The 24,601-nt window shown below is 37.5% G+C and overlaps 2 protein-coding genes across 4 annotated transcripts; one reads left to right on the top strand and one right to left on the bottom strand.

Annotated features, from left to right (window-relative positions):
* The first annotated feature begins 2,900 nt into the window (after positions 1-2,900).
* Positions 2,901-12,523, top strand: caprin1a (cell cycle associated protein 1a). Of its 3 annotated transcripts, none has more exons than XM_041783299.1 (17): positions 2,901-3,056; positions 4,996-5,130; positions 6,715-6,777; positions 6,959-7,045; positions 7,498-7,739; positions 8,931-9,013; positions 9,124-9,279; positions 9,363-9,400; positions 9,502-9,585; positions 9,680-9,841; positions 10,113-10,221; positions 10,339-10,400; positions 10,663-10,794; positions 11,059-11,218; positions 11,409-11,552; positions 11,682-11,788; positions 11,945-12,523. In XM_041783299.1, exons 2-17 carry the CDS (start codon positions 4,996-4,998, stop codon positions 12,029-12,031), a joined length of 1,851 nt encoding a protein of 616 aa, XP_041639233.1. In that variant the 5' UTR covers positions 2,901-3,056; the 3' UTR covers positions 12,032-12,523. The 3 variants fall into 3 exon arrangements, with proteins under 3 accessions (XP_041639233.1, XP_041639223.1, XP_041639242.1); XM_041783289.1 differs by having other exon boundaries at positions 11,364-11,552; XM_041783308.1 differs by lacking the exon at positions 10,663-10,794 and having other exon boundaries at positions 11,364-11,552.
* A 521-nt stretch (positions 12,524-13,044) lies between these two features.
* Positions 13,045-23,569, bottom strand: nucb2a (nucleobindin 2a). The gene is made up of 13 exons (XM_041783320.1): positions 23,459-23,569; positions 22,946-23,086; positions 20,970-21,077; positions 20,539-20,671; positions 20,292-20,395; positions 18,315-18,500; positions 18,058-18,148; positions 17,847-17,905; positions 17,673-17,765; positions 16,615-16,704; positions 16,334-16,504; positions 15,124-15,184; positions 13,045-15,033 (listed from the first exon to the last, which is right to left on the bottom strand). Exons 1-13 carry the CDS (start codon positions 23,480-23,482, stop codon positions 14,807-14,809), a joined length of 1,488 nt encoding a protein of 495 aa, XP_041639254.1. The 5' UTR covers positions 23,483-23,569; the 3' UTR covers positions 13,045-14,806.
* Positions 23,570-24,601: the final 1,032 nt, after the last annotated feature.

Here is a 24,601-nt window from a genome sequence, read left to right as displayed (position 1 = left end):
GAATTGCAAACCATTTAACCATGGTGGTGATGACAAGTTCTGTTTTGCCTGTGAGAGAGATACCACCGCACCATCACACTGCCTTCACTGAAGAATGTCATGCAATCTGTGCAGCAATCTTCATAGCGTTCCATAGATCATAGCGATCTCCATACTTGAGGAACTGTTGGATCTGCCGTGATTCATTACTGAAAAAATGATGTTGCCCCACATTCTTAAGCTCCACTTTCAGTGCTGTTGACACTAGTGCAAACAGGCTTGATGGTGAAGGGCAATCATTGCAGGCTTTCTGGCAGTCTTATAAGCATAAGGACTGGACATGCACAGTCTGTTCCTCACCTTCTAGTCAGAGATCTGCCTGTGGTACAGTTGTGCAAATCTTGACTGTAAATCTCTGGAAGAAAGCCTATGGTTCCTCTGTGAAGCAAGGGTGAGGAACTGGTCTTCTTGGGGTGTTGTCCTCCTAGGACACCCACCTCAGGGTCTGTCTTTGACTTCACCAGTCTCATAGAACTTAGTCCTAAGTTTCGAATGGTACTAGGACTGCCACCAAATAATGCTATCGCATTAGAATACTCAGTTGCTCTATTGCATGGGCCTTATTCTGTAGAGACAAACTTGGCATGTTGCTGATGCTTGGAGTACACACAAACTTAACAAAGTTGCAGGACCCATGCACACAAGTTCTGTCAACAGAGACAGACTTTACCATTACAGGCAAAGGTAGGCAATCACCTGGGGGCCCTGACTACTCGGGGTCCCATGAAGACATAATTAACTTAAGAAAGAGGAGATTTTCAAAAATCCAGCAGTAATGGCTCACAGATCCACAACAACCTGTTGTGTGAGGAAAACAGGAACAAATCAAACTTACAGTGTGTGCTGCCTACCTTCTCTTTCATGTTGTAGTCAAAAATTAGTACAAATCCTACTTATCCTGGTGTCCAGATAATGGTAAGGGTTCAGCCAACAAAACTAGCTAAAACATGCTAAATCAAAAAAGAAAAGATTTTTAAAAAACACTTCTAAAACACTGCTTATCCCTGACATGCCACATTGTGCATTTGGTTTTCTGGTTGTCATGTCTGACAGGGGCTGTGCATTTAAGAAAGTTCACCCTCTCTGTTTCTGATAGACTCTACGTCAACAAAACAAGTGTACCCACATGATCCTGTGGCCTGTTTTGGTTGAGTAATATTGGCCACATTTAGAGAGGTTTTAGTGGGTAAACCATGACCAAAAAGAAAATGATATCAATTTTCCCCCATTTATAGTCTCCAGCAGTGGTGTGCACAGACTTTTTCAAGGGCAGGGGCGAAAAGAAAAAAAGGGCACATACAGCGTGTTCTCGCCACTGAAGAGGGCACTAAGTTTGGCGTGTTTTCGAGGGCACTTTAGACATGTTTTTATGTTATACAAACGGCACATTATATAGCCTTAAAACAGACTAACTAGACAGACTACTCAAGTTAGTTTGGATCAGCATCCACAAGAACTGTGTAGATTCAACGTTGGACTGTGAAGAACACACAGAAATAAATAAATAAATCCCAAGGGGGTCTGGGGGTCTTCCCCTAGAACATTTTCAATTAAGTAGATGCCATTTCCTGTATTCTAGTGTGTTTCAACACCATATTAGCACCAGATAATCCAAACTGGTTCTGTGAGATATAGTTCTGACTCAGTATAGATCAAAAAAGGGCCCAACATAAAAGTCATTGCAACAGTACTGTTTCGTAGGATTTCTTGGTCCTAATGGTCTTCTGGAGTTTAGTGTGTTTTCTTCACCCAAGAGGGCAGTTTAGTGTGTTTTGCCAATGGGGAGGGTACTTAAACACACCTTTTTGCCACCCAAGTGGGCAGTTTATCATGTTTTAACCAGCCAAGGGGGCACTTTATCATGTTTTAATCAGCCAAGGGGGCACTTTATCATGTTTTAATCAGCCAAGGGGGCAGTTTAGTGGGTTTTTTCCACCCAAGAGAGCAGTTTAGTGTGTTTTGCCAACCAGGAGGGCACTTTAACATGTGTTTTGCCTCCCAAGAGGACACTTTAGAGTGCATTTGCCTCCCAAGAGGGCATTTTAACATGTGTTTTGGCTCTCAAGGGCACTTTACCACGTGTTTTGCCTCCCAAGAGGGCACTTTAGCATGCGTTTTGGCTCCCAAGAGGGCACTTTAGCGTGCATTTTGGCTCCCAAGAGGGCACTTTAGCACGCGTTTTTCAACAATTGGGCCACAAGGAGGGGCAACCCCGCACACCTCTTGTCTCCAGATAGATATTTTGAAATCCACTTGGATATTTCTATATAATAACACTAATAAAGTAAGCAGTCATTTTTGGTTTATGTCACATCATATTTTACTCAAATATGATTAGGCATGTGGCAATGGTTCCATTTCGTTTCTATGCTTAAATATCACAGCTATAACTAAATAACATTTAACAGAACTAAAAAACAATAAGCATTATAAGTCTACCAAAAGAAAAATATATATATATATATATTAGATTACTAGGTCAAAAGAAATACAGAAAATTACAGATAGCTTCTATAGTAAGTGCATTTGTTAAGATGTTTATATATATATATATTTTTAATCCAGTCCCAGACATCCTGTCATCATTGTTGAAGAATTATTAAAATAAGAAGTTACAGGGGATTTTGGCACATTTTTTGGGGCGCTACCCACACGTTTAGCTGTGTTGCTCATTCCATGAACGCACGATCCTTACAAGTTATACCTCGTTGTAAAGGTGACTAATCGGGCTTTCCAACGATATAAAATATGATACCAATTAGTACTATTAAAGGGGAGAAATAATTAACACGTTTCCAAACTTTTTTGAGAAGTGTATTACTGTCAGGCATCTTAAGGTCATCACAGGGGTCCTTGTAGCCGCTACCGTTAGCTCAGCTGCTAGTGAGCCATTGGCTGGTGAGAGCCTGAGCATCCTTCTAGAAAAATACCACTGAAAGTATAAGATACAGACGGCTCTTATACAGCTTACATCAAATACGAGCGTGAAAATCTCTTTGAAGACAAAGAGTATAAAGGTATGAGATCTGTATCAACACCAACAAATTGTGTGTGCAACCTTTGTGTTAAATAATAGTCATCTTTACTCGGGGTGACGAGTCGCCGCGTCCTGAAACGGTTTTCGTCTTTTTCTGTTATAAACGTTAAAAATGGGGATTCGTCTACATTAACCTAGGCTGACCGTGCTTACTGAATGTGTGTTAACCGACATCCGGTTGCATTAGCCGTATAATGTTAGCGAGAAGGCTAGCGTCAAAGCTAACAATAGGACAAGGAGATTAGGACTTGTGTTCGCCGCTTATTAAATTGATTTGTTGAAGCAAGCTAACGTCTATATTGAAGGAGTAAAAGGCTAGTTTGCTAACGAAGCTTAGGAGCTGAGTTTCCTTCACTGTCTGATGTTACCCGACTTTCCGTTAGTCAGTTATTGCTAGCATCTGTCAGTAGGCTTAGCCGGTACCTTCAAGTGAGCTAAGGTTTTTTAACTTTGACTACAAGGCCGACATTTTAACTCGTGTTAACTTCCTCTGTAAAATTAACTGTTTAGTTTTGAACAGCCCAATGTCCATGGATAACACACAAGCAAGGCTTGCGTGTTAGTGATTAGTGTGTCTGTTATGCTTTGGGGGTAACCATCATCGCTTTTGTTTGCTCCCTAGCCCGAATCAAAGACTGGCTGATATGCATAATCACGTCGGTACCACCTCCCCCGGCCCAGTCAGGGTTATGGGTCTTGGTCCAGCTTTATTGTCTCATTCCTGAACAAAGTGTGTTTTAATTGGTGAAGTAACCTTAACAGTAAAAAAAATGTCACCGTTGTTTGAGAGCATCATCACTGGTAGTGACATGAGTAATGGGCACTGAAGTGAAATTTAGATCAACTGGCAATACGGCCTATTGCAGTTTTCAAATCGGAGAAGGTGCAAAGGGTGTCAAAATACCACAAATATTTCCTCTGAGGTGTTATACTTTACATATCATGCAAACATTCAAGCGTCAGGTTTTTCTGGAATAGTGTGCTGAAAATTCTACTTTACTTTTTTAGTGTATGTTCTCTCATTAAAAGTAACAATGAAATAGAAATGAATGATCCTCAATACAACAATTCATATCACATTTGCAATACGAGCCAGAATAATAGCAATGTTTTTTTTTCTTTTTTCCAAAATCTTGCAGCCCTTAATTGGAATAATTAGTAATGACATTTGAATTTGAAATAGAACATTAATAGAAAAGAAAGATGCCTTTTAGAGTCAAAGTAAGATTTATAAAGATTAATAATTGCCCAGTCCATCTCTGTCATTCCCATGAACACACGTACATTAACCCAGTAGATATGTTTATCTCATAATTGTATCTTTAACTCTGTCTTTTAGTAATCCATTGTACCAACCTGACTTGAGAGTATCTACCTAGTGATCAGTAACTTATTGAGTGGCTATTGGCTAACCTGCCTTGTCAGCTCATGTCATGGCAGGTGGAGGTCTGTTTGATAAGAGATCAGATTTTGTAGAAATGTAATATTTTATTGATTTGTTTAAAGGTTAGGAATGTGTGATATTGGATTTTTGCCTTTATTGATATTTAAATGTGTATTTCAGGTCCCAAAACGCCTTAGAAGACACTTTAAGTTCAAAGAGATGAAGGATGAACAAAGAAAAAGACTTCAACTGATAGGTTAAATATAAGCTGAAATTTTGATATCTGCCAATGCTAATATCTGTCAATATCGCTATCAGGCCAATAATATAGGTCTCAGCAGTACACACTGCCAGATAAAACCCTTGTTTTTCTGCAGTTTACTGGTGAATGTCATGCAGATTTTACAAAAGCACTACTAACTTTGCAGAGTTTCTTCTTTTTCTTGTAAATGTAGCAACTTTTACCTTCATCTGTTACTTCAGATATTCTCGAAGTTTTAATATTTTGTTTTTATCAATCATTGTCTCTCTAAAGATGCCTTCAGCAATGGTTGGCAACAGTGCTGTCCAGTCTGCTGTTCCAGACCTGGGAAATGGAAGTCATTGTGAGACCATGAAGCAGGTTCTCACTGTTGTGGACAAGAAGGTTCGCAACATGGAAAAGAAGAAGGTAATAATAATATAATAATAACTTTATTTGTATAGCACTTGTAAAAACATGGGTTTACAAAGTGCTTTGACATGTGCAGAAGCAATTAGGTACCCCTCCATGATGATGGAAAAAAAAAAAATTGTTTTAATGACCCTTTCCATGGTATCGACATGACGTAATTATCCACGTTTCTGATTTGGAAGACAACATTGACAACATTGAGAGTATTTTGAATGTTAACCTCCTAAGACCCTACATACATATGAGGACATTGCATTCTGACTTTCTACAATGCAGTAATAATTTCAACTATTACAATATTTGAAATAACTGTCTGGAATTTAATTAAGGTTTGAGAAATTTGCTTGAAATACTGGAGGCAAATGCTAAATTTTCAGGTATATTTATGGATGTTTTAGGGGAATAAATCTTTGAAATTTTCGAGTACTTTCAGGGAAATTTTTGGAAATATTTGTGTCCTTGAAGAGTTTCATTGGAAGTTTTTTTTGCTGTGGACTTTATATATATATATATATATATATATATATATATATATGTATATGTATATGTATATATATACATATACATATACATATATATATATATATATGTATATATGTATGTATATGTATATATATATGTGTATATATATATATGTATATGTATATATATATATATATACATATATATACATATATATATATGTATATATATGTATATATATATGTATTAGGAATTTTTTTATATATTTTTTTTTTTATTTTTCAGGCATTTTCATACAATTTTGAGAAATGTATTGGCAATTTTGGGGAATTTAATCTAAGTTTTTTTGGGGGGGTGCTTTAATTTTTTTGGCATGTTAAAGGAAGCTTGGGAAGTATATTTGTTGATTTGGGGAATTTAATTGCAGTTGGGGAAGACGATGTCCTTTGAAATGTCCTTATTTTTATGTGGAAATTTATGGGAATTTATTAGGAGGTCAATTTGGGAATTTGCTATGAAATTTTAGGGGGAATTGCTTTGAGATTTGTTTTTTTTCAGGAGTTATTAGAATGTTTAAACTTCATGAAATGGTTCCACTGACAAATTTGAGAAATATTTGAAGAAATTTTTGGGTACTTTTTATGAGAAACTTTAAAAAAATATTTTTTATTTTTCACAGAAATTTAGGTAGCTTCTTTGAAATTTTAGAGAATTTGTGTTGCTATTGGACATATTTCTTTTGCCAAATTTAATTTCTTTTCAAAGACAAGGCTGAGCATTGAAACCTATCGGGTCCTGCTCGACCCAAATAAGTGGAAGAAACTCGAAATGCATTCCAAACTGCTCAGGTCTCAGGAGGTTATGGGAAACAGTATAGCACTGTCAGTGATTGATTGTTTTTGTCAGTGTTGTATGTGGTTTATTCATACCACTATAGCTTGTGTTGGCTAGTGATGTATCCTTGTTACATGGCTCCATCTTTGCATTTAAAACCATGGTGATAATTAAAGCTTCCCTATCATTTGAGTGATCAGTATCTTCTGTGAAAGGATGTTTTTTTATGTCTATTGTTGTGTATATTATTTCAAACTAATTGCAGTTTTCTTGTGTTATTTTCAGTCTAAACTGGATGACTACCAGGCAAAGAAGAACAAGGGAGAAAGTCTGAATCAGGATCAGTTGGTAAGAAAAGCTACTTTTTGTTGGATTTTTCAGACTGCTGCAATGTAAATTCAAAAACACCTTCATTTTTTATATCTGTATCAAAATCACAGTTATGAGCGATGTAGGAAATCAGTGCATCTTCATGTGTAACTGTATCTTGTCGAATGAAAATAACCTTAATTTGTATTCTTATCTGAAGGAGGCTTTGACGAAGTATCAAGAGATCATCAACAACCTCGAGTTTGCTCGAGAATTGCAGAAAAGCTTTCTTGCATTGGGCCAAGAGGTGATCATTAAGGATTTAGTGTCATTTAAATGTTATAAAATTTTGCTCTGTTCTGCTATGACATTGTTTGAATACAGCATCAGAAACCTTTTTAAATTCATCCTCTGTTGCAGGTCTTCTTTTAGAAGACTATTCTATATAAGAATCTTGACTACACATATCAAAACATAGTTACTATAATTTATTGTAATTAATAGCACACTATGGGACAAAGGCTAGATAAGATATGGGTTATGACAACATAAAAATAATTATTCAGACCATTTCAGAGAAGCTTGAAATACTAGAGTTTAATTTAGACAGACTGGAATTGATCACTGATGGTTTTAGGCTGTGCACATTGACATTTTAGATTTCATAAGATCAATGATGTCTGTGGTAGGACTATGTAAACTTAAAAGAGCTCTGATGTATTTCCATCCAGACTAGCCTGACTGTGTTTGTATCTTCAGGTTCAAAAGGCAGTTAAGAAGTCTGCAAGAAGGGAACAGTTGCAGCGGGAGGAGATGGAGCAGCGGAGGCTGAAGACTGTTTTGGAACTTCAGTTTTTATTGGACCAGTTGGGAGATGACAGTGTCAGGCAGGACCTCAAACGGCCGGATGCCACTGGGTCCCCTCTGCTCACTGACGCTGACCTCACATCACTTGACGAGTTTTACAAACTAGTTGGACCTGACAGGAGCTATGACGTTAGGTTTGTTTTAGAGTAACTTTGATTTTCAGTGCCACAAATATTTACTCGTGAATAAGTTATACACAAATGTAACTGTAGGGACCCTAACCCTATCCTGATTGATTGGGAAATGATGATTATCAGCTGATTTTTATTAAGTCACATGACAGGTAGATGGGAATTAATGCTTGGAGTCTCCAATTTGATCACCTGGGGTTAATATTGTGGTTGAGAGTAGCAGGATGTGTAGTGTAATTATATAATTGAATTGTGGGAATAGAAATAAGTTGAAAATACATCAGCACTGTGAATCAAATCTATCTGACATGCAGAACCTTCAGCTGTTGGCTTGAAAACAACTCTATTAACTTATGTGCTGCTGTTGTACAGTCTACAGGCCAGTCATCCTGATTCACTTTAGGCAGATATGATGTCCTTCAAAGTTTGTTGTGACTCCTGTTGGTTAGATTTAGATTCAGACTGCTTTATAAACATACTGTATTAACTTAATTCATGTCTAAGCTGGCACAATAACAGCCAGTCAACTAATTAAACAAGGTCACTTAATGCTACATTTTCATGTGTTTAAAGTGAGGCCAGTAAAACAACTAATATATTAAGGTAATTAAAAAATCATGATGTCTTCAGATTTAACTTCAAGGAAAGAATTTTAGGTTCTGGTGAGAAACTTGAATAAATACATTTGCTTGAAGCTGAAATTTGTTTTCTTGGGAATATGAATAAGTTTATCAGTCGCATAACATATCTGAGGTAATTTTCTTAGACTGGTATGAGTTGTTAAGCCTATTAAACAGGCTAAATATTTTTTTGTCTGTTAAAAACTGTTGATCAATTCACATAGATAAAAGAAAAAGAATTCACACATTGTTTAATTCAGTTGTCCTTACTGAGGGATGCTTGTTGCGTTCTTCCTCGGCACGTTTTAATACTGTTCTATTGGTGTGTTATTACTGTATGTTGTTGATGGAATTAAGATGAAGTTTGTGGTAGTTTTATCAGGGTCCATTTATCCACACTACAAAGCTAATTAGAGAGACGAACTGCTTCAGCCAGGCTCACACACAGTTGATCGATATTGCATAAAAAAAACTTAATCAGGACATCCCTAGTTAAATGCATCAGTTACAGTACAAAGTACAGCTATTGAAATTTAAGCTAAGTTGTTTATTTACCCTGTTGTTAATTTTACAGGTTGACCAGCCAATATGAAGAGGCATCACTGCACTTGTGGGAACTGCTTGAAGGCAGAGACAAGGCTGTGGCAGGGACCACATGTATGTATCTCCACTGCTGTAGATCCTCTCCACACAAACACGGTCTTTAAATTCCTGTTAACTATGTAGCTGTGTCTCTTTTGTGACTTGTTGGGCTGTCTTTGTTTCAGACAAGTCACTGAAAGAAACTCTGGACAAAGTGCTGCAGAGTGGTTACTTTGACAGAGCACAGAGTCATCAGAATGGGACATGTGAGGAAGAAGAGGAGTGTGAGGAGCAGACTTTGGTGGCTGAGTCTAAGTCTGGGGTGCAGCCATCAGAACCTGGTAACTAACAACAAATTAGCAGATATATTTATTAGCGATTTATTTGAGAAAGAATCATTGATGAATTTGTTTCTTTTCTGCAGAAGTAACAGCCGAGCCAGTTCAAGTAGAAACAACAGAGGTGAGATTAAGACTATTTCATCTTTCTACTAAATGACAAAAGCTTAGGGTGGGAGCCATATTTGTTGTGTTATACTGTAAAAATTTTGTCTTATCTTGCAGTTCATAAACAGACAGTTCATTCCAGAAACTTCATACAGCAGTCCAAACAAAGACCAAGTAGAGGAGTGGACAGCAGAGGCTCAGGTATGCTGCAATAATCTCTACCATGCATATATTCACTTCCTTGTGTTTGCATCCATTCTAATGGGCTTATCAAATGTGTCCCTGTGTTTAACAGATGGTGAACTCCCTCCAGCACCAGGTACCTGCCCATGTGGCTGCAGAACCAACCGTTACTGTGAATCATGTCGCTCCCACTCCGGTCTGTGACCCAGTGGTAAGAAAGCAGGCTGTGCAGGACCTCATGGCCCAGATGCAGGGGACATACAACTTCATGCAGGTAAGAAAAAGACCAATATGTACTGTAGTGTTCAGTCCATTACTATTTCTGCTGAAAGTGTACCGTATTTTTTTAAGAGCACAATAGTTTTACCTCCTAAGACTAACATGAAATTCTTATATAGAAAGTATATTTAAAAAAAAACAATTCAATTCAAATCAGATTGACTCATCCAAAATCTTACTTTACCATTTTTTTTTTTTTCAAAATTGTGCTCTTTACTCCATATCTATGGCCTGGAGATACATTTCCTCTTGTTTGGTTTTTCCAGGATTCTGTGCTGGAGTTTGATGGCCAGGCTCTTGACCCCGCCATTGTATCTGCCCAGCCAATGAAGCCTGTGCAGACTGTAGACCTGCAGCAGATGGGCTGCCCCCCAAGTGAGTTGACAGCAAATTTGACTTGAAGATTTGAGCAACCTCACTGTATTAAGGATATAATATTCTCAAAGATGATGATTGTTTGTTATTGAGGTGTTCTAATTTTCCTCCAAACAGCCCTCCCAGAATCCAGACTTCCACAAACAAGTGCAGTGTCTGGACCACAGGAATCCTCACAAGTAAGGAGACTAGTAGTACATCCGGAAGTGGATGTTTAGATGTGGCTCTTTAGGTTTGAAATGCAAGAGAACTGCTGGGTTTTTATGATTAAGTCATAATTTTTTCTACTGTGCATTACTGAGAAATAGTGGATTGATCTGAATTTGATTTAAAGCTAAATGCTTGGTTGGATCATCAGACACCCCCTTCTTTCCTTCTTCCTTTTCAACAATCCTTGTTTCCTTGCTGTCTAAATCCCCTCCTTCCTCCCTCCCTCCTCAGGCTGCAATGTCTCTATCATCTGAGCCGTCCCCAGCCCCATGTCCCCTGTCCTCTGCCTTCCCACCTGTCTCCAAACCCTCTCATACCGGAGGCATCAATGTCAACGCAGCACCCTTCCAGTCAGTGCAAGCGGTACGCTTTCTACATGGGTCCAATTGAAGATTAGGCAGAAAACATGTTTGGACTTACTTGATACATCTTAATACAATCACAGACGTTCATATTTGTTTGGAAGGCAAACGAGGAATTTAAAGGCCACAGAGAAAAATACTGGCTTGATATGACCCATCATTTCCTTAACTTACTGCAAACCTTTCTCCTAGGATATTCCAGAGAAATAACGGCTGGGATGTTTTGATAGAGAATGAAATACAGAAACCTTTCATTACTTTTTAGGTATTTAACATGAACGCACCTGTGCCTCCAACTGGTGATGGCCAAACAGATCCTCTGAAGCAGCCCAGCCAGTTCCCTGGAGGCTATGGACCGGGCTTTAGCAGCCAGTCAGACAGTTCTGTCGAGCAACCAGACATCCCACAGGAAACATTACAGTCAGGTTTGCATCGATGCATGAAAAGATCCTCCTCTGGTTACTATTAAGTTGAAATAGGAGTCACTCAGCATGTCAGTAAAGCTGCAACCTTTCTAGCTGAAAATTGTGTTTTTAAAGTCAACGTCATTCCTTATTTGCTTTTGTCTAGTCGTCGGTGGATTTCAGCCTCAAGACCATGTTCTGCCCTCAGCAGGAGGCCATGAAGAGTCCTCTCCAGGAGCAGGGTTTGGACAGTCGGGACAGTCGTTTTACAACGGCAGGGCTGTGCCCAGAGGGGGACCCAGGAACGCCCGTGGCATGATGAATGGATACAGGGGCTCGTCCAATGGATTTAGAGGTAACAACATCGAAATGTGATTCACACTTTGACCATTCATTGGACAAATTGTGACTCTACCTATTCACATAGTTTATTGTAGTAATATTCTATTTATTCACTGATGATTTAAATATACTTTGTCATCAGGGGGATATGACTCGTATCGCCCTCCTTTCTCAAATGCTCCCAGCAGTGGTTATGGTCAAACCCAGTTCAACACATCTCGAGACTATTCCAACAACACCTACCAACGGGTAAGTGGGTGTTTACTCTAGGTATGTAAGCTCATATAGAAAGTTATCATCTGTTTTTACCTTCTCTACTTTTAAAGGATAGCTAGTTACAATAAAATCCTGCTGTTTCTTAAATATTGCTGACAATTACACTTTTTTTTTATATTGCCATTCAAGGAGGGATATCAGCAAAACTACAAACGCGGAGCTGCCCAAGGACCTCGAGGTTTGTCTCGAGGAAACACTCAAGCAATGCGATCCTGAAGGATCCAAAGGACCATTAAGTCGCGCCACGTCTAACATTCAGGATTTTTGAATGTGTTCTCCCCAGCTCACTTTTTTAATGTTTTGTTTCTCATTGGTAATCTTATTTTTTTAAATCCTGGCCTACTTATCAGAGTCAGCCTGCTTCGGTCTGTCTAGATCCTCTAATTGTTTTAACACAAAATGCTGAACTTCACCACATGTAGGATTATCAGCAAGTCTGTGTGATATAAAACATATAGATATTCCTGTAAACTTGAAAGATTTCATTAATTTATTTTTTGTACAAAATAAATGCAAAAAATACCCTGCCACTGTCGATCTGATTCCATGAAAATGATTTTCTTCTGCCCTGTGCTGTCAGACACTTTCTCCACTTTACATAAAGGCATTAAATGTTCTTTTGTTCTTACCCGTCATCTCCTTGGCCCCGACCTCTTTGTACGCTGATGTTATTGGTTGAGACTGTTTCAATAAAGTTGTGTTCTACTACCTTCTGTTTAATGATGCTAGTTTCCTGCTTAAGTGTGTTCACAGTGGGTTATTTTGTACAGTTTCACTGCTTAGTTGTTAGCTAATCATCCAGTGAGGTGGATGATGCCCACAGTCTCATCAGAAATGCACTCTAGTAGCCTGTTATGTTCCTGTTAGATGTCTGCTTTTAGTTGAACTAAGCTCCTCAGTCTGGTGTTTGTATAAATTTATAGAATCATGAGTTGATGGCAGTCAGGTATACATTTTTGCTTTTTAAAAGATGTTGCATTCACATTTTTCAAGGAAAAGTGACAACCATTTGTTTAAAGATGAAACACAAGTACAAACTTCATAAGGACGACAAGAGAATGTTAAAGTGAAACCATACTATCTAGTCCATTTCGATGGACTGTTTTAACAGAAAGAGCAAAAGGTTTGTATTTCTCAATTGTTTTAATTTACTATACCCAGAGCTCGTGTTTCACTATGGTGTAAAAGTGATGCATCATTCAGTAAGAGATCCAATCTATTACACACTGAAAGGTCTGAACTGTTTTATTGTCTTGAACTGAGGTGTATAGGTTTTGTCAAATTACTGTATTTGATCCAGCAGCAAGCGACCGCAGTAACACTCTACATATTGTGCAAAATATGATGCAGTATTCTCTCAAAGAGTCACTTGGCACACAGAAAACAAAATATACTTGGAAAAAAATGAAAATCTTTCCTGTCTAAATTTTAAAAAGTAAAACCATAATAAGGCAGACATGTCATTACACTGGACTCAACAGAAGCCTCCCTCTGTAGGGAAAATACTTTGCCAAACCACGTCATAACTTGGAAACAAAAGCATCCTGAAAAGCATTGCAGTAGCAAAGAAATGGTCATTTAGGGGGAAAATATGCCATGCAATTAAGATTTCAAAATTAAGGACCAATTACACATCTGGTGCCAAGTACGATGAAGTCAACTGAATGTAAATCTTTCAGAGGTAACTGCTAAAATCAGGCTCAGCTCTAACCAGCCAACAGAGTATCCCTTTTCATGATAAAGTCCTCAACATAACAAACCTAATTTAACAAATCCATAAACTGTTTACACCAAACACTTGACACAAGACACTAGAATAAATGCCAACACTGTAATGGATAGCTTCTTGACAACAGAACTATTTCTTTAAACTAATTAAAAATCCTGATCAATAATGATCAACTCATAAATACATGTCACATACACATTCAGTGCATGAAAAACAAAACTAAACGCCAATTAAACTTTGAAAGCAAATTAATAACTTGTGAGTCACATTTATGCAAACAACTCCCATTTCACAAGCATCAGTGGGACTTAAGTGGTGATGAAGATGGGCCAAATGTTCATTACCATTCTCTATTTGTAAGAACTTGTGGCCTTTATGAAAGCATTAAAGTCAAACAGCTGGAAAACAGCTGCAGAGTATCCATAATGTGGCCCATGTCTGTAGTTCTGTACCTGTTGTCTTTTCAGGCAGAGCACGCGTTTCCTACAGTAGAAAATCTGAAGCAGCAGCCGTAGTCTTAAAGAAAGCAAAGTCATTTTTACAAAAACTCATGGGAGCATTTTTGTTCAAATATATTAATTTTCTGGCCACATTAGGATCTGAAATTATATTTTTACATGTCTGCGTACATACTCGTATTTTAATCTGATAGTTCCATTTAGGGCATGAATATACTCCATAATTGGGTTTTCCTTGTTTAAATTATAGTGGCTCTTTAGCTGTTAATGCGGGAATATAAAATCTTAAAAATGGTCTCTTACAGTAACTTTTTCAAATGTTTTTGATGCAGTCTAGTAAAAAAAATCATTCACAACAGTTGACAAATATAAGCTCATTACTCTATTTTAAAGATTTCTGTTGGTATTTTACCAGTCAAGTCAGAAAATTAAAATGAAACAGATAAACTGCTTTGGACACCCTACTCCCTCACACAGACAGTGTGCATGTCATTTTAGAGGTTCTGTACTTTTATACAGTCAACAGCAGGTAAAGACAGCTCAACAAAATTAAACTTCTTGTACCACTGTATTACCAACCATGTTTTTCATTGCTTATGGAAAAGTTTGCACAGTTTCAAATGTCCTCATTCTTTTTTAAATCAAACCCAGGGATTTCTTTAGTGCTGCTCTCCTTCATCTCAAGAGTCCTCCAAACCCCAGAGTCATGCTTGTTAAGAGACGTAATACTCAGGATGAACTCCTCCTCTGCTCACTGAGGTGGAGCTGCTGAAAAGTCTGGCTGTAGGAGTTCGGAGAGCACTGTTATGGGATGTTATTTTGGCCTTGTGCTGCTTCTTGGTGTCCTGGGGGCAGATCCTGGTGTGTCTGAGGGAGACCTTGCTGGGCCAGGTCTTGACTTTGAGGTTCATGATGTTCCTGAAGTGTATCTTGGGGAGCTGGAGGTGCGGCTTGATGGGCCTGTTGGGCCTCTAGTTCAAGATGTAACTGGTCATCAACTGCATGTACCTCTGGGATAGCATTTCCCTCAACTAAAACAAAAGAGCAGTTTTATGTTCTCAGAGGTCAGCCTGTAAGATCAATCAACATTCAAAAGACAAAATGGCACAATCGACACTCACCGTGAACTTCAGGAGGAGGGTCTACTTTCTGTGATTTCAGCCGTTCCATATGCTCAACTGCCTGCAACAATGGAGTTCCATGTTGGTTTATTTTATATTTGGAAAGCTGTTCATTTGATTTGTTAAAATAAAAACACTGGCACAACACCCTAAGGAGTCAGTATTTTCTTATGAACTAATTGCAACAGGTTCTTTGATGATGTATCTGATGATGTCTCAGCAGAACACCCCTTAGGGGGCAAAAGGCGATTTCTACATAGAGAAATGCAAACAAAAAGGCCATGTTCTGTGCTGTTTACAACTATAGTAAGCATTCACAGTGTGACAATTTAAAAAAATATTAATTTTTATTCTGCTTTTGTGTCCCCAGATTAGTGAAATATCCAAGTAAAAAGGTTTTAAAAGCCAAAGAGATATGACAGCAGGCAAGAATTTTAAATAAGCCTCCATTTAATGATTATTTATTATTATTATTATTATTATTATTATTGTTATTATTATTATTATTATTATTATTATTATTATTATTATTTGTTAATATTAATTGAACTCATTGGAGGATGAGGTGGAGAGACGTGCACTGAGCAAGGTGGAGGCCATTCTGAGAAACATGGATCATCCACTTCATATCTCCTCAATGAGCAAAGAAACAACGGTGGTGGACAGCTCCTATCCCTGCGCTGCAGGACAGAAAGATTTAAAAAATCTTTCATACCATCAGCAATTAGACTGTATAATTCTAAAGTAAACAGATGAGACTCCCAGACGATTGAATTTCCCTTCGGGATAAAAAAAAGTTCTTGTATTATTGTATTGTATTTAAAGCCTGGACTAGATGCTCGTGCATGGTCAGTTTCCATAAAGTGGTCTGGTTTGGTTCAGACTGATCTGATGTTACCCATGTTTCCTGATCTGAGGTCCATCTCACGCTAGAAGGTCTCACTGGACTAAGTAATTTGTGAAACTGATGGCCCCCATGTCAGGTAAATCAGTTAAATGTGGTAAAAATCTCTTTTTGTAACGTGCAGGAATCATACTCTCTATATATGGACATTTTCTGATGATAATTGCAGAGTAGAGGTCCATTTAGAGCTGTTAAGTACACACTTCCCTACGTTCTGGATAACATGACTGCAAACAACTTATAGATTTGTAAATGAACAATATTATATATTTACTCCATTTCACATAGCAATGTACAACTCCTCACTTGTTGTAGCTCCATTTTCTGTGCATTGAGCTGCTCCTGCTGTCTCTCCAGCTCGTCTCTCTGTTTCTGGAGGTCCACAGCCTTCAGGTGGAGGTCCTGTTCCTGCTGAGCAAGGTGCTCCTCAAACTCCCTCATCTCATCATCTGTATATGCCTGGTTCTGCTCCAGGGTCTGAGGAACACAAACGACAGGATGCAACTCAGAAACTTCACAAATATTCATATGTAAAATTCTTTTTGATCTTTTGTGTACTAAAGTTTTTACTGTCTATTTTGTCTTACCTCCCAGCTATCTGGCTCCAGGAATTCTTTTTTCTTTGTAGCAACCAGGAACTCGTCTAAAGAGACCAGTCTATCTTTGTTAGAATCCACCTAAAGTATGAGAAAGGCAGAAGAAATACATGCAAGCAATATTGTTTAAGGTAGGTGCTGTGTTGTTTTGTCAAACATACCTTTTGGATTCACGGCCAAAAGCTCAACTTTGATCTCATCAGAACACATTTTCTACATGCTTTTAGGAGACTTGATTTGCAAAATTTTGTGTGGATTAAAGTGGGTGTGGATATTTTTCTTAATAAGAACAACTCTACCCCATAATCAGACATGTATTATGAAAAAAACAAGACTGAACATCACCAAAATATTACTATACCCACAATAAAGCATGGTGGAGGCAACATTATCCTTTGGGGCCATTTTTGTTTAGCTGGAATAAGGTGGGGAAAATAACAGACATTTTCAAATATCAGTCAAGTTTTCATGCAAAATGTTCAGGTATTTGCTACAGGAGGACTTTCACCTTTCAGCATGACAATGACCCAAGCATGCATTCAAATCTACCACAGAGTGGCTTCGGTTTTGGACTGACCCAGACCTGAATCCTGCTCAAAATCTTTAGGATAACCAGATGAGAGCTGAGTACGGGAAGTGTCCTTGCAATCTGACAAAATTTGGGTACTTTTGGGAGAAAGAGTAAGACAGTTTTGTCAAGATATGCCATGCTGTTACAGTCTGACCTGAAAAGACTGAATGCTAGAATAAAACCAAAAAGTTGCTTCCACAAAGTCCTAGTCTAGGGGTGTGCATATTTATGCAACCAGGATATTTTTATTTTTAATTTTGATTTTGATTTTCCTACTAAAAGATTTGGTTTATTTGATTAGATTATATGTCTTGGCCTTGTTTTGTTACATCACAAAAACCTGTTATTTTGTAGGGGGTGTGTATACTTTTTATATATCATATATTATATTATATTATCAAATTGTATATATTATATTATCATATGTATACGCATAATTAAGAGCAGAGTTAAAGGCCTATAGAGAAGCTTACAGTACCTCATTCATAACATGCTCTCTCATGCGTAACCTCTCTTCCTCCATTTCTACCATATCATCCTCTTCATTGGTAGGATCATAGATTTTTTCCAGCTACAACCATAAAGACAAACAGTCAGTGAAAAGACATTAAAGACATAAAATATGATGCTTTTTCAGATGAAGGGGGCTCACCTCTTTGGTGAATAACGCCTCCAGTTCTTGTTCATCGAAAAAGCCATCTCCATTGGTATCTGCATATAAAAGAAAAATGAATATATATATATATACATATACACACACATATATGTGTGTGTGTGTGTGTGTGTATGTATGTATGTAGCACAGAATACATGGATATTTGAACTCCATTGTCTACCAGTTGCCAGGTGAATAAGGGTCTCACCATGCAGATTGAAAAAGGTCTTGGGGTCAAAGTCTTCAGGGTCCAGGCCATCAGCTTCCTCCCACACCTCCTTCAGCTGATTCTGGCTACCCTGCAACACAGGGGCATAATCATTTTTAATTACAGCAGGAAAAAGCACCAATGTCATCACACGGATAAGTTAAATGTAAAAAAATAAAATATGGAAAAATTGAAAAAGCATTTGCTGAAAATAAAATGCGTGGTGCCTGCTGCTAGTACACTTAAATCAGACTTACTGGGTGGTTGACTTTAGGATGATCAGCGTGCTTCTTCCTCATCTCTTCATAGTGCTCCTCCTCTTTCTTTCTCTCATCCTCATTGAGCGTTTTCAGGTGTTCTCGTCTGTCATGCTCTTTCATCATTTCATACCTCTTGAATTCATCGTGTCTCTCTTTGTCAAAATTTTCCAGATCTTTAGTGGCCTTAATACAAGGAACAAAAAATACAGGAGCTGTAAATATAACATGGATTTGATAAACAATTGATATGATTTAATGTCCTACCTAATAGTAAAGAGGCTAGTGCATATACTCATGCTTTTGGCCAATCTGGAAACACTGCATGTAAGCTTCTTATAGCACTATAAAAAGAGATTTTGTAATGCTGCACCCTCCAATGCCATTAAATTTCTGTCATGTCATTTTGTTATTAAAGCCAACTTGCAAAGACTGTAACTGTACTTAAGACAGGCAATCCATCAAAGTGAGCATAGTCTCCATAATTATGAAGCAAAGTCACTTTATCATTATTTACACTGAGCGCAAAACTTTCACAGGTCCTGCAGCATGTATGTGTTTTTAGGGTGCTCCATCATTTGGTTTACATACTATCCATGCTTATGTGTATTCTTATATTGTAACATTTAATCACTCAGATAATAAAATAGCCCGCTCAGTAGTGCAGCATTTGTATACAATAGGACTGGACTTTCTAGCTCGCTTGTAGACTGAAATAAAAATGATAGAACACCAGGGAGGTCAAATAGATAATCAGCGACTTCTTTATTAGGTATATCTGTCCAGTCCGATGCTATACTGTGCAGCAGCCTTTAATCTTTCTCACCTTTCTTCTTACCTTTAAAAGTTGTTTAATAAATCAGATTTACTCAGAGTGTTGCCCCAAACTGCACTAAATCAAGAGTTTAAGTATTTGCTTTGTTCATTTACAAATGTACCCAGAGTTGGATTCTAACAATAGCTTAGATTATTACACTATCTACTACAAGTCATCCTTAATTACGACCCTGATTTAAAATCACATAAACCAACTGGGGAAAAGAGTTGTCTTTGAAAATAACTGAGATGCGGGAGCATGACCTAGCTTTTCACCTTTTGTATGTACTAAAAAAATACTTGAAAATATTTGCCGATAATAACAAAGCAGGCCATACAACATTTGCAGCAGAGGTAAATGAATAGCCCCAAAATACAGTGACTATAAAAAGTATTGACCTCCTTGGATGTTTTATCTTTTTATTAATTATCAATTATGGTCAGTATAATTTGGCTTTTTTGACAAAAGAAATGAAAAAAAAACCTTCTTTATATCATAATGAAAATAGATTTCAACAACATAATGTCAACTAAACAGAAATATTTAAGGTAAAATAAGGGATTTGATAAATATTATACCCCCTTTAAAGTGGCTCAGTTGGTGCTAGTAGTTTCACATGAAGATAAGATGAATGTTCTGGAGTGACTGAGTCAAAACCAAGAAAAAAAGAGAGTAAACAATTTGTGGATCGACTTAGAAAGGGATTTACATGCTCAATCCCTGTGCAACCTGAAGGAGCTTGAGCAGTTTTGCAAAGAAGAATGGAGTAAAACTGCAGTGTCCTGATGTGCAAGCCTGACTGAGACCTTTCCACAGACTCATTGCTGTGATAAGGTGCATCTACTAAATACTGTCTTGAAAGGGGTGAATATTTAGGCAGTCACTTTCTTCACACCAGATATTTTTATATAATTGACATGACTTTGTAGATTTTTTTTTTGTCAGAAATTGAAATTATATTGAGCCTGGCTGATTTATAAAATAAATCCTAAATCCTAAAGGGGATAAACATCCAAGAGGGTGAATACTTTTGCTGCTGTAGCATTCATTCTAGTCAAAACACAATCCATAAACAAGACTTTTTCTGCATTATTTTGTTCCACAATCGTGAAGCTGAACACATTAAACATGTCCTGGAATGAAGTAATAAAGATACTTACCGATTTGATGAGCCGATCCAGGTCATCCACTTCAAATGTATGTGGGTTCATGTGGTTCAAGTGCTCAAACTGTTTCAACAGAGCCTGGTGGTCCACAGCTATATCTGTAATTGATGACACAAATAAAATACATAGAGGATAACACAACATCACTAGATAAATCATCTCTAAGTGTTACTGTGAGTTGTAGCATCCTTAAATGTAAATTAGGGGTAATATGAAAAGTTGTTGTCATTGCTCAACATACCGTTCCCTCCTTCGATGTCTTGCTTGGCTTTGATCAGAGTTCTGAGTCTGTTCACCTCCTGCCTCTTCAACTCATCCAGCTTTGTTCTGACATGATGGCTGACAAAGTCCAGCTCTTTGGCCAGCTTGCCTTGCTGTATTTGAAATGAATTATGAAGCCGTTAGTGAAATGTAAGACTTGTTGGTTCAAGCAGTCCATGTATAAATTATGAATTGAAGTGTTCAGCTGATAACATCACTATTCAAGGAATGTTTACCACTTCATTATAAAACAACATTCCTGAAAATAATCTATTTCTGTGTTGACAGTGTTTCTTTCAAGCACTCAAGTAAAAGCCCTAAACTCAGTCAGTGTAATGATTCACTTCTAGTTTACTTAAGGCTGGTAGGGACTTTCTACTGAGAAGTCCAAACAAAACAAACGTGGGATACCTTGATGTCCTCCATGTCTGTGTTGTGGAGCTTTTCTCTGAAGTGCTGATCTTTTTCTAGAAAATCAATAACTTCTCTGAGGTAGCGGTCGTAGTGGAGTCCAGTATCCTGAAAAATTAAACAAGTCAAACATAAACTATAAGAAACAAGTAAAAGATAACATGCTCAGTAATACTATGATGACAAAATTTGTTATGTAACTTTGCAACATAATACATAGCTGTATTCTTCAAGAGGACGTGAATACTGAAGGCTGTGTAGGTAAAGCTTTGCTCTAATAGGATATGTGTCTGCTGACAAACGTGACAGCCCCTCTGACCAGATGTTAGAGATGACAGGTTTTGTCACCATTGTCAGTAAACTTTATTACTGCCTTCTGTTAATTGCTATATGTCCCAGATGTCCTCTGTTTAAAGACTTTAAACTAATCATCCAATAAAAACCCCGGATATGTTTGCATTATCGCTCCAGAACAAAATCTTGCTAAACTACTAAGTCAATATTTAACATGGTCATTTTCCCAAGCCACTGACTGCACCCACAATGCTTCAACATTTGGAGCTGCTGTTTTTGATTGGATGGATTTCTGCTACCATGAGTGGAGTGCAGTGTCTCATTAAGTTTATTTTATTGTAGAGCAATCAGGCATCAGACCCTGTCTCTCTCTCTCACGCAAATTAGTCTGAATGCTGCTATCCAACTCTCTTTTGTTTACTGCCTAGTGAGCATCTGCTTACAGCCACACAAATACGTATTATCAACAGAAGCAACTAACAAGGAATCTAGGCTGATAGAAGTGAATTATAATATAGGTAACTGAAATATTTAAATGCCTGTTTAAAATCACAATGATACTCTGAACTCTAAAGAAATAAGAGATGCATTATCAGATTTTTACTGATATTAGATATCGCAACATTTACTTTCATTGTAAAAACATGTCTCTCATATACCAGAATTGAGCGACCACACTTATTTTAACAGTCTAATTGTTTCAGAAACAGACACAAGACATGACAATCAACCTTTGATTTAAACATAAATGACAAATGTATTCTTTTTCCAATCAAAAACAACCTTTTAATATAAAACTGAGATTCGCTTCTTTGGATTACATCTACATTGTATGCTTAAAAAAAATTAACAGTACAAGTAAAACCAAGCTTCATCTGCCTTTTAGAGCACTACAGACAGCACCGTGACATGTGCTATAAAAATAAACTTGCCTTGCCTTGTAATGGAGCCTATCCTTTCTTATTAAAATGGATTACCCTAATTTCTTTTAGAGATGTAAACTTGTATCATGACGGTATCAGTATTACCAGATTATTGCCTAAAACATCATCAGGATCAACAGACACAGAAATGTCTGTCAATATTTACAACTATATACCAGCAGTACATATTGGCAGGTATGAATGTAAGATAAGATTAAACAATCTTTCCTGAAGTTTGATGAGTTTTAAGCAGAACCAACAGACCCACCACAAGCTATTTTTTTTTGTTTGTTTATCACCCTCATTTCATCCCACTTAAACTTTAAGTTTATTCTGAGGACTTTAATGGCAGGTCTGAACACTCACTACGTTTTTGAATTTGTTTTCTGAGTTTTTTCCATCACTTTGTCAGGGGAACCCTCCCTGTGACCCTCTGTTTAAGTATTGTAAATAACCATAAATGAGAAAAGAACAACCACATTTAAGAAGCTGTAAAGAGCAAAAATTTGGGATATGTGCTCAGTGTAATACAAAGCTAGAACAATTAGAGAGTATGTTTGTTTGATATGGACAGCTACACCTTTTCTCTATTCTTGTATTTAACCCATACAGGTGCAGAGTCATCTTATAACTACATGTAGTGTCAGTTTTGGTTAGGTCTCCCTTCAAAGAGATCTCTGATCTCAATGGGACTAACCTGGCTAAAAAAGGATAAATAAGTGTTAAAATAAACTGTATATATATCTTGGGTCTTCTTACCACGCTGGCGGGTGGTTCTTCATTCTGTTTCTCTGCCTCTTTGACTTTTGTCTTGTCCATACTGATGGGCACTGCCTCTAAACACAGCAGCTGGACCAGCAGAAGAACCCAGCCGGTGAAAAGGGCCCGGCTCCAGGACATCTGTATGTTAGGACATTTGTTGTTACAATAGTGAGACATTTAGGTATTCATATCCATAACAATACGTAAAAATAAACTATCAAGGTTTCCCGGCTGTACAGTGAACGTTTCGTGGACATCTTTCTCATTTGCTTCTTAAAAACAGGCTTTTCAGCCTGCAGTGACTGCACACTTGACCAGCTAATGATAACTAGCTGTTAGTTTAGCTTTAGCTCAGTGACAGATCAGGCTAATGAGAACCAAGCACTTTAGCTAATGATGTAAGCAGTCAGTCTGAGCAGTGAAGCCAACGTTACACATCCACGACTGTACACGCAAAGTCTAAAGATGAACAGTGGTACATTTTAAGATACGTGTCACGTGTAAACTCACTTTAATATGACACCTGAATCTCATCTGTTCTTCTTTCCTCCCGTTGCTTCCTCTCAGCTGGAGCTGTGTCGGTAGCTAGCTCGCTAGTCAGCATGTTAGGCTGAGTGCGTCATAGCTTACGCCCCATTGGTCAGTTCAGCTTTCAGTTAAACGGACAAGCAAGTTGAGTTGCACTGAGTCGTACGTGGCGAGATGACGAGAGGCAGGTGGGCGGATCTGTCTCATGTTTTATCGAATCAATTGGAGCAATTTAAAGAGGGAAGGTCAAGTCAGCAAACAGACCTCAGTAAGATTACAAGTGACGATTTCCAACTATTTTCGTCGAGCTCTAATATAATGCTGTTTCGAGAAAGTATCACTGCAATACAGAGAGGCTCAGTTAACCGGTTGTTTACATTCTTACCTAAATCAGATATAAATAGATATGTGTCTTATTTTTCTAGTTTAATTTGTCAGAATAAAGGATGCGCTTAAATTTCTATGAAAAAAGTACGGAAGCCACTATCAGCCCAAAACAAGCTGAGAAGAAGAATATTTAATATTCAGGTTGAATGGGACAGATAAACTAAAACGTCTTTATTTTCTTATTTGATGTATGGATATAAATCATGTTTTTATCTTTTTCTGAACCCTAGCTAAGATACCAGATAATCTTACAACCATAATGATGTGTAAGGTCATAAAATGGTCAATACTTGCTCAAATTCTTTATGTAAACATAAAAGTGTAGTTCTGCAACAAATACTGTAAAAATGTGTTTATATCATGAGTTCATTTTTGGAATAAAAATGTCTGTTTTTATGTCGTCCCATCCAACCAAACACACTTTGGGTGAATGGGATAATGTTCAAAATCTTTATGATATGAAGAAAACAATCAATGCTGTAATTGAAAACATCTGTGTGCTTTGTATGCTCCAAATGAGTGATTCATCACCCCCTAATGTGCCCAGACTCCTAAAAAATACGAAAAATTTGATGGATTCATTTGGTCTTTTTGCTTGTTGCTAGCTTACAATATGACCTTCTAAAATCCTGCTTTTCTGTTTTAAATGAATACAGCACCTGGCTTTGTCTCAATTTAGGAATACAATTCTAATTTCAAGAACTATTTGAGCAAAATTAAAGCACATACATGAAAAAT

Source organism: Cheilinus undulatus, linkage group 1 (assembly GCF_018320785.1).
Source record: "Cheilinus undulatus linkage group 1, ASM1832078v1, whole genome shotgun sequence".
NCBI classification, from domain to species: Eukaryota; Metazoa; Chordata; class Actinopteri; order Labriformes; family Labridae; genus Cheilinus; species Cheilinus undulatus.
Note: the sequence above shows the minus strand (reverse complement) of the source record. Positions and strands in the feature narration are given on the sequence as shown.

Excerpts from the sequence above, each read along its gene's own strand:
- caprin1a (XM_041783289.1), top strand. The coding sequence starts at position 4,996 with ATGCCTTCAGCAATGGTTGGCAACAGTGCTGTCCAGTCTGCTGTTCCA. Across the intron at positions 9,280-9,362 it reads GGTGCAGCCATCAGAACCTG|AAGTAACAGCCGAGCCAGTT; the intron begins GTAACTAACAAC and ends TCTTTTCTGCAG. Across the intron at positions 11,219-11,363 it reads ACAGGAAACATTACAGTCAG|TCGTCGGTGGATTTCAGCCT; the intron begins GTTTGCATCGAT and ends GCTTTTGTCTAG.
- nucb2a (XM_041783320.1), bottom strand. The coding sequence starts at position 23,482 with ATGAGATTCAGGTGTCATATTAAA. Across the intron at positions 23,087-23,458 it reads GATTCAGGTGTCATATTAAA|ATGTCCTGGAGCCGGGCCCT; the intron begins GTGAGTTTACAC and ends CCTAACATACAG. Across the intron at positions 16,505-16,614 it reads TGGAGCCAGATAGCTGGGAG|ACCCTGGAGCAGAACCAGGC; the intron begins GTAAGACAAAAT and ends TGTGTTCCTCAG.